Source organism: Palaemon carinicauda, chromosome 1 (genome assembly GCF_036898095.1).
Source record: "Palaemon carinicauda isolate YSFRI2023 chromosome 1, ASM3689809v2, whole genome shotgun sequence".
NCBI classification, from domain to species: Eukaryota; Metazoa; Arthropoda; class Malacostraca; order Decapoda; family Palaemonidae; genus Palaemon; species Palaemon carinicauda.
In genome coordinates this window covers 306,295,883-306,308,382 of record NC_090725.1, presented here as the reverse complement: position 1 = coordinate 306,308,382, position 12,500 = coordinate 306,295,883, and the positions used below count along the sequence as shown (strand labels likewise).

The window sequence follows — 12,500 nt, the reverse complement described above, 5'->3', positions numbered from 1 at the left end:
AACTTAAATTACAAAACATAAAAAACAGAGGAGCAAGAAGACTGATAAAAGCGAGCCCCGTCCCACCCCGATAAAGGATTACTCATATCCTAAATGAATTACACTCTCTATTAAAGCTAAAATAGAGCTTAAAGATATGTGCAACAACTCGACCAAAGAATCAGAACCGGACGTCCAAATTATCTAAGAATTGCTAAACATCGTGCAGCCAACGAATCGTGTAACCACGAGAATAATTACTTGTGGTTTAAGTCACTAGAACCTAGATGCTAGTCTAATGTAGGATGCAGAACTTTTAAATTTGCGTCCTCAAGACTTAAACTCCCACTAGACATCCGAATGATTGAAGATGTTAAGTCCTTCAAGAGGAAAACCTGAAGACTTAGTGTATTTGTTTCCTAATTGCTTCAATCATGTGAATTTGACAATTAAAACGAAATACATCGTGATACTCTAAATGTATTTGAATGTATAGGGCAAACATATCTTTTAGGTCCTGTAGTATATATGAGATCCTTGTGTGATAGGACCAGAACAGTTAGTAGTAAAGTAAGGCAATACAGCAGGTTGGTTAAGGCACCAATCATCTAAAGATAACACTGTCAGTTACATGATCACATCCACAGTATAATATATAATATATATACAATATACGATATAGATATAGATATAGATATAGATATAGATATAGATATAGATATAGATATAGATATAGATATATATATATATATATATATATATATATATATATATATATATATATATATATATATATATATATATATATATACACACACACACACACACACTAAACTCTTGAATGTGATATTCTGGCAAAGGTTTATCTGTATTAACGACTCATATGCAATTAGAAATGTCATTCTACATTCAAGTTGCTACAGGCCTTGAAACATATACAGTATTTGCAAAAATTCCAGGAAACCCTACCACTGAGGTTATTACTGCGAACGCTGAAATGAACTGTGACAAATTATAATAAACTCTTACCTGTTTTATATTCATTTTAAGATGCTAGACAGATTTATTTCAATGTCGGAACCACTGTCACAACGTATGAAGCACACTAACACAGAACTTGAAATCAAAGCTTATCAGGAGTAAACCACCGGCACCTCTCAACTGACTGACAACAATGTGGCAACACAACAGCTGCATAACTAACGTTCGTTTGTTTGTACTTCAGTAAATATCGTTCAGTTCAAGTTCTGATTTGCTACAAGAATTTATGCCTAAATAATTACATTTACGATATATTTTGGAACATATCCATTTTAAAAAAAGTTAAAATAAAGTATTTTTTTTTCCTTTTTAAATAAAGTATTTTTTTTTCCTTTTTAAATAAAGTAATTTTTTTTTCCTTTTTAAATAAGCTCTACAAGAACCGATAAAATTTGGAATAACACGATAACCTGAAAGATTAAACTAACGCTCAGCAATACGATCCATTTTCAAGGCCACTGTAAGTTTCGTCATCACGACAACAACAATGTACAATTTGACTGTAGTTTTATTGATTACAAACATTCAATTTATAAAACATAAGTTAACTGTATTACATAAAATGGCAATTTCTATAATCTAATATAAATTGGTTTTATCCCATTATTAAGCATCACTCTCCAGATTTTATCGCTAAAAATGAACTATATCTCCAGATTTTATCGCTAAAAATGAACTATATCTCCAGATTTTATCGCTAAAAATGAACTATATCTCCAGATTTTATCGCTAAAAATGAACTATATCTCCAGATTTTATCGCTAAAAATGAACTATATCTCCAGATTTTATCGCTAAAAATGAACTATATCTCCAGATTTTATCGCCATAAAATGGACTTCGTACATTATCACAAAATTATCTTGATTGTAACAACAAACCGGAGATAATTAGGAAGTTCTCTTTCAAATGTATTATCTGCTAACATTTGATCTTTAAGAACTGTTTATTTTCAGCCAATTTTCCTTTGAAACTTATTTTAGAATATTAAATTAGCTACCTTCCCATCTGTAGTAGCAAGAAGACACTACTAGGCCTACCCTCTAAATACAAATGATTCCTTATTTGTCCAAGTCTGGAGCTTAATATAATAAAAGTTGTATGAGAATTCTGAGAAAAAAATCAAATAAATAAGTTATAGAAAGGAGATAATTATGTTTGGGATAAAGATGAAAAGCTTTCAATGGAAGACTAAGGTTTTTAACATAATTGATAGATGTTGTGTGGAAGATGTTAAAGGATATAAAGTTATCTACTGAAAGTGGCTCATTTATATGGATTGAGAGTAACCGAGTTAATGCGAGTGGTTAAATGTTAATGAATGAACAGATATAAACCAGGGAAAGGGCCATTTTCCGTGATAATATAATAAGTGAAGAATGGGATAAGAAGTGAATTATATCTGCAAATTTTATAATCAGGAATGAAATCTTTTTTCTTTTTTTTTTATAGAGAAAAAAAAATTATGGTTAGAATGTTTTGTGAGTGAACATCAGTAGAGATAGAAGTAAGTATTGTTTTAGGCTTATATTACTTTGATATGTAAATAATGATGATGAAAAATTATAAGAGACCTGGAAGACAAGAGCTTCATATACATTGATAAAATAAAGTTGAAATATTTGCCGGACACATTTAGGTAGTTTTTTTTAGGTGATTGCGAGAATAGAAAACGTATATATATATATATATATATATATATATATATATATATATATATATATATATATATATATATATATATATATATATATATATATATATATATATATATATATATATATATTTACGTATACATATTTGTATACACACGTATATGTATGGCATACATTTAGACAAGGATACACAAATATTTATGTATTCTGTATAGTACATAAAAAAACCTGTGTATATAATATATACATATTATGCATAGCCTACACTATATATATTCTATATTTACTGTATATACATGCGTATAATATATATATATATATATATATATATATATATATATATATATATATATATATATATATATATTTATATAACTCATAATACAAGTTTATACGAATATAATAACCTCTTTGAGGAAAAACCACAAACAGGGGAATATTCTCACAATTTGGTTAAAAACTAAAATATCTATTAACAGAACTATCACATTTACCCATGACATCAGTACAAGATTAAAATCTGTTCTAAAATGGTTTGTATCTTGGCATGTTGAGTGTTCCCTTATCTTACGTCACAAGCAAGATGCGGGCAGGCGGTACTCATGAATAAAAGAAAGATTGATAAGAGTGGAGTGTCCTGATAAATCTAGAGTGTAAAGTTAATGACTTATCTGTGATTCATAGGACAAAAACCGTCATTCTTTAAAAAGATATATGAGGCAACGTTAAGTCGACAGAATTATGACTGTTCTAATTTATGATTTTTTTTACCCGTGTTTTATCTTGTTCTTTATTGTCTATCTTATCTTATCGAGAATAGATTTTAGACGTTTAAGAAATGTGGTTCTTACTGAACACAATACTAAGAGGTATTTTTTCATTTAATTGTGATTTCATCGTTAAAATGGTTTGTTAATGTTTTACTCCAGTAATTATTTAATAATGCATCATCTTAATAATACAATTGTTAGATATCTTTCTTGAAATGCTATTATCATTGCACACTCTTTTTAAGTTAAAAATTTGAGTTGTGATCTCTCCCATGGCTGTCAAATTAATCTAATTAAAAAATTATGATAAATGATGAAATTTCCTAGTATTTTTTTTATAAGAATTTGGACAATAATCAAAAGAACTATTTATGTGATTGCTGTGTTAATCAAACATTCTTATGACCAACACAATCACCTATCTTGGTAATCTCTTAATCGCTTTACTGAATTAAAAGTTGATATAATATATACCTTTTTGCATCATACGAAATTTACGGTAATTGATGCTACGAAGTACTAACTTTGAAAGTGTAAGAAAGGGTTACGTAATCTTTTCAGCTATAAAACACTTTAATGAATGATTGATGATTATCTGGCACCATAACATCATTGAGCATTGATGCTGATTGGAGTACGCTTAATTATAAATTAGAGACTTAAAAACCTAATATTTAACCACTAATAACAAACATTGAAGACTGTAATACATTTAAAAATGACTAAGAATGCCATCTTCCAATATGAACTTGAATATGGCAAGAAATCCAGAAATCTTGGTGAGGATTATCTGTTATCCTTACCACGAGCTTTAGAGAGAAATTATTCTCCAACATCCCTAAAAAATGAGACATCAGGAAATGCTTAATAGTCAGGGGAACCAATCAATCATTACAGAAAGGATGGCACCTGCCAGCCATCAAGAAGTCTTGTGTTAAACGAGTATGTCCAATTTTAGGCGACTGAGGGCAATTTCCCACCTAGACAGATTATCAGGAATGGATATATAACACTTGTGATCTCCATCTTATTCTGATCCATACTATTCCTATAATGCTTCCAATATCACCAACAGATCGTTTGATCTATCTATATACCAAGGTCACTTCCCCCAATTTTTTGGGGGGTAGCCGACATAAAAAAAAAAAAAACGAAAAATGAAAAAAGGGGACATATCCTCTCTACGCTCCTCCCAACCTGAGGAGGGACTCAACCGAGTTAGGCTGGTACTGCTAAGAGACAATAAATCATTATATATAAGTGGATATCTTCCAGGAAGTAAATTGTGTACTACTACTTTTGCTAATTTGCCTGCCTCTTCCTGTCCTAGCACACTCACATGAGCTGGAACACAGTAAAATTGAGCTTTCTTGCCTGCAGTGCTGCTAGTATACAGCCAAGCTAAAATTTTTAAAACTAAAGAGTTAGTTTGATTAAAAATTGTCAATGCATGCAATATACTTTGCATTACTAAAAATGGTTAAATTACCCTTTTTCATTATTGCCATTTTTTTCAGTAGCAATCAGAATACCATATCGATCAGATGTAAAGATAGATAAGAGGAACGCACGTTTGCAATCAAATAAATTAGCATACACCACAAATTTAGTGGGTTCGTCCGTAAATATTAATCTCGTATCCATTTGCTGTTGTGCATGTTCCAAAAAGATATGGAAATTTTCTTCATTTATCATAATGCCTTTACAGCCAGTAAAATAGTTACAGAAGGCTATGTTTATAGGTTCCCAAGGAGGTTGTACCAATTGTGTGTCACACGATCGTACATAGTTAATTTTGGGCTTTTATCTTCGCTCTCCCCTCGCACTAAAAAGAACCTGAAAAATCATGTCTGCTTTTTTCCTCTGTAACATTGTCGATTTCTCAACATGAAAATTCTTGTTGCTTTGAGATTTTGTATATATAGGAGAGTGTTCTACTATAAACTAACTCAGTTGCTTTCACACTGCCTTTGAGTTCAAACCTTCTCTCGGCCCGTCACATTGGTGACCCCGGAAGTCGACTCGCTCCCACCGCCTTCCACCCCAACCCCCTCGCCCCTCCATTGTTGGTACTATGGCAGACTCTACAGAAGTTGGCGCTGCGGCTGCCCCATTGAAACTTTCACCGTTCGCCAACGGAGAGGCGTTTGCGTGGTTTCAGCGCGCAGAAGTTCAGTTTTGCATCAAGGGCATGATTCGCTCAACCACCAAAGCAGAGTATGTTCTCGCGGCGATACCCGAGGACACCTTCCCGGAAATATCCGACTGGCTTTGTGAACAAGGAGACACCCCAATAACGTACGACGCCCTCAAAACATACCTTCTGCAGCAGTACTCGCCGTCGCCAGCCGCCCGTGTAGCAAAGCTTTTTCAGCTCTCGCAACAACTATTGGGGGAAAAAAGGGCTTCGCTTGCCCTCAGGGAAATGACCAGTATTGTTCGCCTTCAACCTGCCGCAGACAGCTCTCTTCATGAGGTGAACCTACTTCGTGCCCTTTGGATACGCCGTTTACCCGGACCTATACGCGCTGCCATACCCGATGTCGGTAGTTTACCCATAAAGGACGATGACCAAAGCCGACGCCCTTATGGACAGCCACTTCAAGACCTCCATCAACGCCTCCACCCCTGACGAAGGGGAGGCCTATTCAACGTCAACCGAAGCTGATATAAATGCCGTAGGACATACACGCCTACACCGTGATGTGGCGAAGCAGCGACAAAGCCGCCCACCACCCACCACCCACCAATCGCTCGCGCCCCAACAAACTACTTCTACAACCACTTACTACCTCCCATCCGCCGCAGTTGTGCTACTACCACTTCAGATTCGGGGCAACTGCGAAGAAATGTGCCGAGGATTGTCAGTGGCCAAAAAAATGTGTAAGTAGGTCATCGCTCGTGGCGGTGGCCTTCCGTGTTTCTAATCTTTTCTTTTTACATGATGCAGGAACGGGCGTGCGATTTTTGGTAGACACGGGTGCTTGTCGTTCTCTTTTGCCAAGGAAACTCTTCAAGACACGACGTAGTCTGTCTACATCTGCCGACGTCCGCTTGGTAGCTGCCAACTGATCTGCGATACCCACCTATGGTTACGAGAACCTCACATTATCGTTCGGAAACTGTAAATTCAATTGGAAGTTTCTCGTTGCTGGCGTCACATTGCCAATCCTCGGTGCGGATTTCCTCTCTCATTTCCACCTTCTGGTCGATGTTGCCCACTGACGATGGGTCAACGCAGACTCGTACTTGTCTACACCTCTTCAACCCGCCCCCTCTAACCTCGCTCTCCACATCAGCGCACCAGCGGATGCCTACGCCCACCTCATCACGTCGTACCCGGAAGTTTTCCGTCCAGAACTTTGCCAAACGCCCACGGTTCCTGCCAAGCACGGTATTCACCACCATATGCAAAATTCAGACGTCTGGCACCGGAACGATTGGCAGCCGCCAAACAGATGTTCACCAAAATGGAGGAAATGGGCCTTTGCCAAAAGGCCTCCAGCCCATGGTCGTCACCCTTACACATCGTTCTGAAGAAAGACGGCTTCCTCCGTCCGTGCGGGGATTACAGGCGCCTGCCCATGCAAACAGAACCGGATCACTACCCCCTCCCAAACATTGCTGACGTGACCTCCTACCTGCACAATGCAAAGGTTTTCTCTACGCTCGACCTCCTGAAGTGGTATTATCAGGTGCCTATGAACCAAGAGGACATCCCCAAGACTGCCATCACCACTCCGTTTGGTACATACACCTTCAATTACTCCTGTTTTGGCCTTCGTAATGCTGGGGCCACGTTTCAACTTCTCATGGATGGCATCTTAGGGGCCCTCCTTTTCTGTGTATGTTATGTGGACGACATACTTGTGTTCTCCTCCTCAAAAGAGGAACACCTCCATCACCTGCGCATCGTGCTCGACAGCCTGCAACAAAACGGCCTTGTAGTCCGGTACGACAAGTGTACCTTTGGCGCCAACGAAGTGTTGTTCTTAGGGCACTGCATCACTCCTGAAGGAGTCCACCCCCTCCCTGAGAAGGTAGCAGCCGTTCAGAACTTCCCCGTGCCCTCGACCATCAAAGCTCTGCAGGAATTCTTGGTCATGATCAACTATTATCACCGTTTTCTGCCAGCCATTGCCGCCATTCTTGCTCCCCTCTACGCCTCCCTCAAGGGCAAGCCAAAGGACCTGAAGTGGGGTCCTCTTCAAGAAGCAGCCTTCTGCAATGCAAAGAAGGCCCTATCAACTGCTGCGGCTCTCACTTTTCCTATCCCACATGCCCCTGTCCTTCTCTCCACCAATACCAGCGACGTCGCTATTGGTGCAGTACTCGAGCAGGTGGTCAACGGCCAGCCCCGCCCATTGGCCTTCTTCAGCAGAAAACTGTCCAAGGCAGAATCGGGTTATTCTACCTTCGATCGAGAATTGCTGGCGGTGCACTTGGCTGTCCGTCACTTTCGCCATTTCTTGGAAGGTACGCCCTTCATCATTCGCACAGACCACATGCCTCTGGTGCACGTCTTTACTCGACAGTCTGATGCCTGGTCCGCCTGGCAACGCCGACATCTCTCCGCCGTGGCTGAATACAATTGCATCCTTCAATACGTCCCTGGGAAAATGAATCCCGTTGCCGATGCCCTATCAAGAAACACGTTAGCTGCCGTTCAACTGGGATTGGATTACAACGCCCTAGCTGAAGCCCAACGACAGGATCCAGAGTATCAAGCATGTAGGACATCCTGCACATCCCTCCGTTGGGAAGACTTCCCCCTCAAAGACTCCACCACCACCCTCCTCTGTGACGTCAGTACTGGTAGACCGCGACCTTGGATTCCTGCTCCCATGCGACGGCAGGAGTTTGATTTCATTCATGGCCTTTCACATCCCTCGTGCCATTCTACTGCACAGCTGCTGAAGGCAAAGTTCATTTGGCACAGCATTTCTAAGGATACTAAGGATTGTGTCTGCGCCTGTACTTCTTGCCAAACTTCCAAAGTACATCGACACATGGATTCCGGAGTGGGCACCTTTCCTCAACCTCAGCGTTGTTTCGCAAACAATCACGTCGACGTTGTAGGCCCCCTACCCACATCACAAGGACATCGTTACCTGTTTACAGTCATCGACCGCTCCACTCGTTGGCCTGAAGCCATTCCCATGGAAACTGCAACGTCCACCTCATGGACATCTGCCTTACTCTCTGGATGGATTGCAAGATTTGGTATCTCTGAGCATATCACTTCTGACAGGGTAACCACTTTCACCTCTCAATTGTGGACATCATTAGCGAATCTCCTGGGCATCACCCTACATCAGACAACGGCCTACAACCCCGCTGCCAATGGAATGGTTGAACGTTTTCATTGCACCATCAAAGCAGCTTTGATGTCCCGCTGCAAGGATTCCAACTAGTTTACTCAGCTTCCCTGGGTCCTCCTGGGACTAAGGACCACTCCTAAAGACGCCCTCGACGTCTCGGCAGCTGGAATGGTGTATGGCGACCAGTTGGTCGTCCCTGCCCAATTTTTTCCTTCTACAACCTCCTCCGACAATCTCCAGTGCATACGTCACGTCGTGGGAAAATTTACTCCATGCCGCCAGACTTACAAGCCCCCAGCGAAGCATCACATACCAACAGACTTGCACTCTGCAACGCACGTCTTCCTGCGCAACGACACTAGCAAGCCACCGCTAACGCCCCCTTACACGGGCCCTTTCCTTGTGACCGGACGCAGTCCGAAAGCATTCCTACTAAACATTCGTGGCAAAGACGACTGGGTCTCCATTGATCGTCTAAAACCTGCTTATCTTCTGCCAGATGACACGCCTACAGTTCGCCTCTCTAGATCAGGGCGCCCTATTTAACATGTACAGCATGTCATTTTTAGGGGGGGAGCCATGTACCAACCGTGTGTCACACGATCGTACATAGTTCATTTTGTGCTTGTATCTTCGCTCTCCCCTCGCACTAAAAAGAACCTGAAAAATCATGTCTGCTTTTTTCCTCTGTAACATTGTCGATTTCTCAACATGAAAATTCTTGTTGCTTTGAGATTTTGTATATATAGGAGAGTGTTCTACAATAAACTAATTCAGTTGCTTTCACACTGCCTTTGAGTTCACAACCTTCTCTCGGCCCGTCACAAGGGTTAACAACTTTAATAGAGGTAACCTATTCCTGGAGAGATGCAGATATCTTATCATGGTCCCTTGCTTCTGCTATATGGAAGACACTCGAGAAGCATATCCAGATATATAAGGCTGCCAAAGAGGCAAATCTAAATATGAAACTCTTGAGAAGCTAATCCATATTTGCAAATCTCTCGAGATGCAAATCCAAATAATAAAGACTGTCTAGAAGCCAATACCAATATGGAATGCTGATTTGCATAAGAAAATTCTCAAAAATATAATACAGATTTTGAATAAAAAACTAACAGATTATGAAAACTCCTTGGAACCAGATTTAAATATGATAAAACACTCTATAAGCCCATCCAAATATGGAAATCTTTAGGGAAGCCAATTTAAACATGGACCAATTTCTAGAAATAAATCCAGATACGGAAGACACTCGAGTTGGCAATCATGATATGGAAGAATCTCGACAAGACAATTGCAATATGGAACACACTCGAGGAGCCAATTCAGACATGGAACACTCTTTGAGAAGTCAGTTTAGATATGGAAAATTCTCTTTATGTCATTCCAGATATCAAAGACTTGAGAAGGTAATCCTTATATAGAAGATACCTGGAAAGCAAATAAAAGAAAGGAATTCTCACAATAAGCCAATCCAGAAATGGAAGAATCATCAAAAGTTACTCCAGATATCAGTCTTTCTGGAGGCAAGTCCTTGGTATTATCATTTTTATTACTATCAAGCAAGATTAAATCTTACTTGGAAAACATGATCATACGAGCTCGATGCAGCATGTATGGAAAAAACTAAATAATCAAAGAATAAAACATAAAACAATGAATAACTGGTGTTAAAATAAACTAATGAAACACGTAATAAAGTAATCACGAAGCGAGGGTTATATCAACCTGTTCAATTGAAGAGCACTTATACCTAGGTTGAACTTTTGAAGTTCCACTGATTCGACTCTTTCATTTGGAAGACAGTTCCCAATTTGGTTAAACCCATAATTAAACGGCCAAAAGACCAGGACCATGTATTAAACCATACAAAAGAAAACGCAAGATTGTTATAATTATTATTATTATTATTATTATTATTATTATTATTATTATTATTATTACTGTCCAAGCTACAACCCTAGTTGGAAAAGCAAAGTGCTATAAGCCCAGGGGCTCCAACAGGGAAAAATAGCCCAGTGAGGAAAGGAAATAAGGAAATAAATAAATGAAGAGAATAAATTAACAATAAATCAATCTAAAAAAAAAGTAACGTAAAAAACAGATATGTCATATATAAACTATTAACAACGTCAAAAACAAATATGTCATATATAAACTATAAAAAGACTCATGACCGCCTGGTCAACAAAAAAACATTTGCTGCAACTTTGGACTTTTGAAGTTCTACCGATTCAACTACCCGATTAGGAAGATCATTCCACAACTTAGTAACAGCTGGAATAAAACTTCTAGAATACTGTGTGGTATTGAGCCTCCTGATGGAGAAGGCCTGGCTATTAGAATTAACTGCCTGTATACCTTTTGGGTAATGGATTGTGCAAGTCTAGATGAAAGTCAAATGCTAAAGATCAGACAATAGAAAAATATTGCAAACAAAAAATTACTAACTTAAATTTTTTTTTGCAAGCTATAGCTACAAGTTATTGGCAGAAACAGTATCAACAAACTTCAAATGAATGGACCAGTACAATTATGAAATATATCTTTCCTTAAAAATAATCTAGTCCTAAAGACAAGAACATAAAAAAGCGTTGCCTTAGATTAACTGAAGCCAAAGTATTCAAGCACTTGAAAATTGCCCAAGAGAAGGACTATACTAAAAAACAATCATTCACAGGGTTTTCACTGACTAAAATACCCTAATATTCGCATTAGTCACCTTCATGTGGATGGTTTATTCTTATGCAGCTTAGGTTTCGTTTACGGCCCCCCACAATAAAAAACAACATCAACAACTGAACAATCAAAATTTATGTCCTAGAAATACCCCCCCCCCCAAAAAAAAAAAAAAAAAAAAAAATTGTTCCAGCCTACCTTTTCCCTTGAACCGCACCCCAACAAAAGAATGAAATTGGAATTACACAAACGGCCTAAGAATGACACCAACGGCCTAAGAATGAAATTGGAATTACACAAACGGCCCAGAGAGAGAGAGAGAGAGAGAGAGAGAGAGAGAGAGAGAGAGAGAGAGAGAGAGAGAGAGAGAGTCTTAAAAAAAGGTGCTTACAGTTGTGTAGTAAAGTATAAGTATACTGATACATCGCAGGAGAGAGAGAGAGAGAGAGAGAGAGAGAGAGAGAGAGAGAGAGAGAGAGAGAGAGAGAGAGAGAGAGAGAGTCTTAAAAAAAGGTGCTTACAGTTGTGTAGTAAAGTATAAGTATACTGATACATCGCAGAGAGAGAGAGAGAGAGAGAGAGAGAGAGAGAGAGAGAGAGAGAGAGAGAGAGAGAGAGAGAGAGATTGTCGCTCGAATACGTGGTAAAATTGTTGGAGGAGACACCAAAACGCCTGGCACTTGGCAGTAAATAATCCACCACACGGAGGTGTTCAATTCACTTATTCAACCAGGCAGAACTTCTCGTCCACCTTCGAAGAACTACTGAATATTATAAAAGGAATACCGAACCTTTGTTACACCATCAACAAATAGAATGACCTTTAACTATGCTACTTCATTTTTCAGACGGAACGAAAGGGGCAGTTCTTCAATATAATTTAAAACCGTATTGGGTGCTGCCAAATAATTTCCCATCCAACAGAAAATCCTGAAAACTTTAATATTTACGTAGATCGTAGGCTAATACAAACAAAAATATCCCCTGGTTTGGTAACAGGAAGAAAATAAAAATACAAAAATAAATTCGTAAACTACAGTACTTTATTGGGTA

The 12,500-nt window shown here is 38.7% G+C and overlaps 1 protein-coding gene across 3 annotated transcripts in view; it reads right to left on the bottom strand.

Moving 5' to 3' along the window:
• LOC137658595 (epoxide hydrolase 1-like) overlaps nucleotides 1–12,500 on the bottom strand; it is a 65,952-nt gene that overhangs the window by 7,823 nt on the left and 45,629 nt on the right. The window contains exon 1 of one of the 3 annotated variants that reach the window (XM_068393525.1): nucleotides 1,009–1,162. The exons of the other annotated variants lie outside the window; for them this stretch is intronic. Within the exon in view, the coding sequence (XP_068249626.1) occupies nucleotides 1,009–1,023 (15 nt within the window). The 5' untranslated portion in view covers nucleotides 1,024–1,162. Of the gene's footprint in view, nucleotides 1–1,008; nucleotides 1,163–12,500 lie in introns of those variants that run through there. 3 annotated transcript variants of the gene reach the window in all.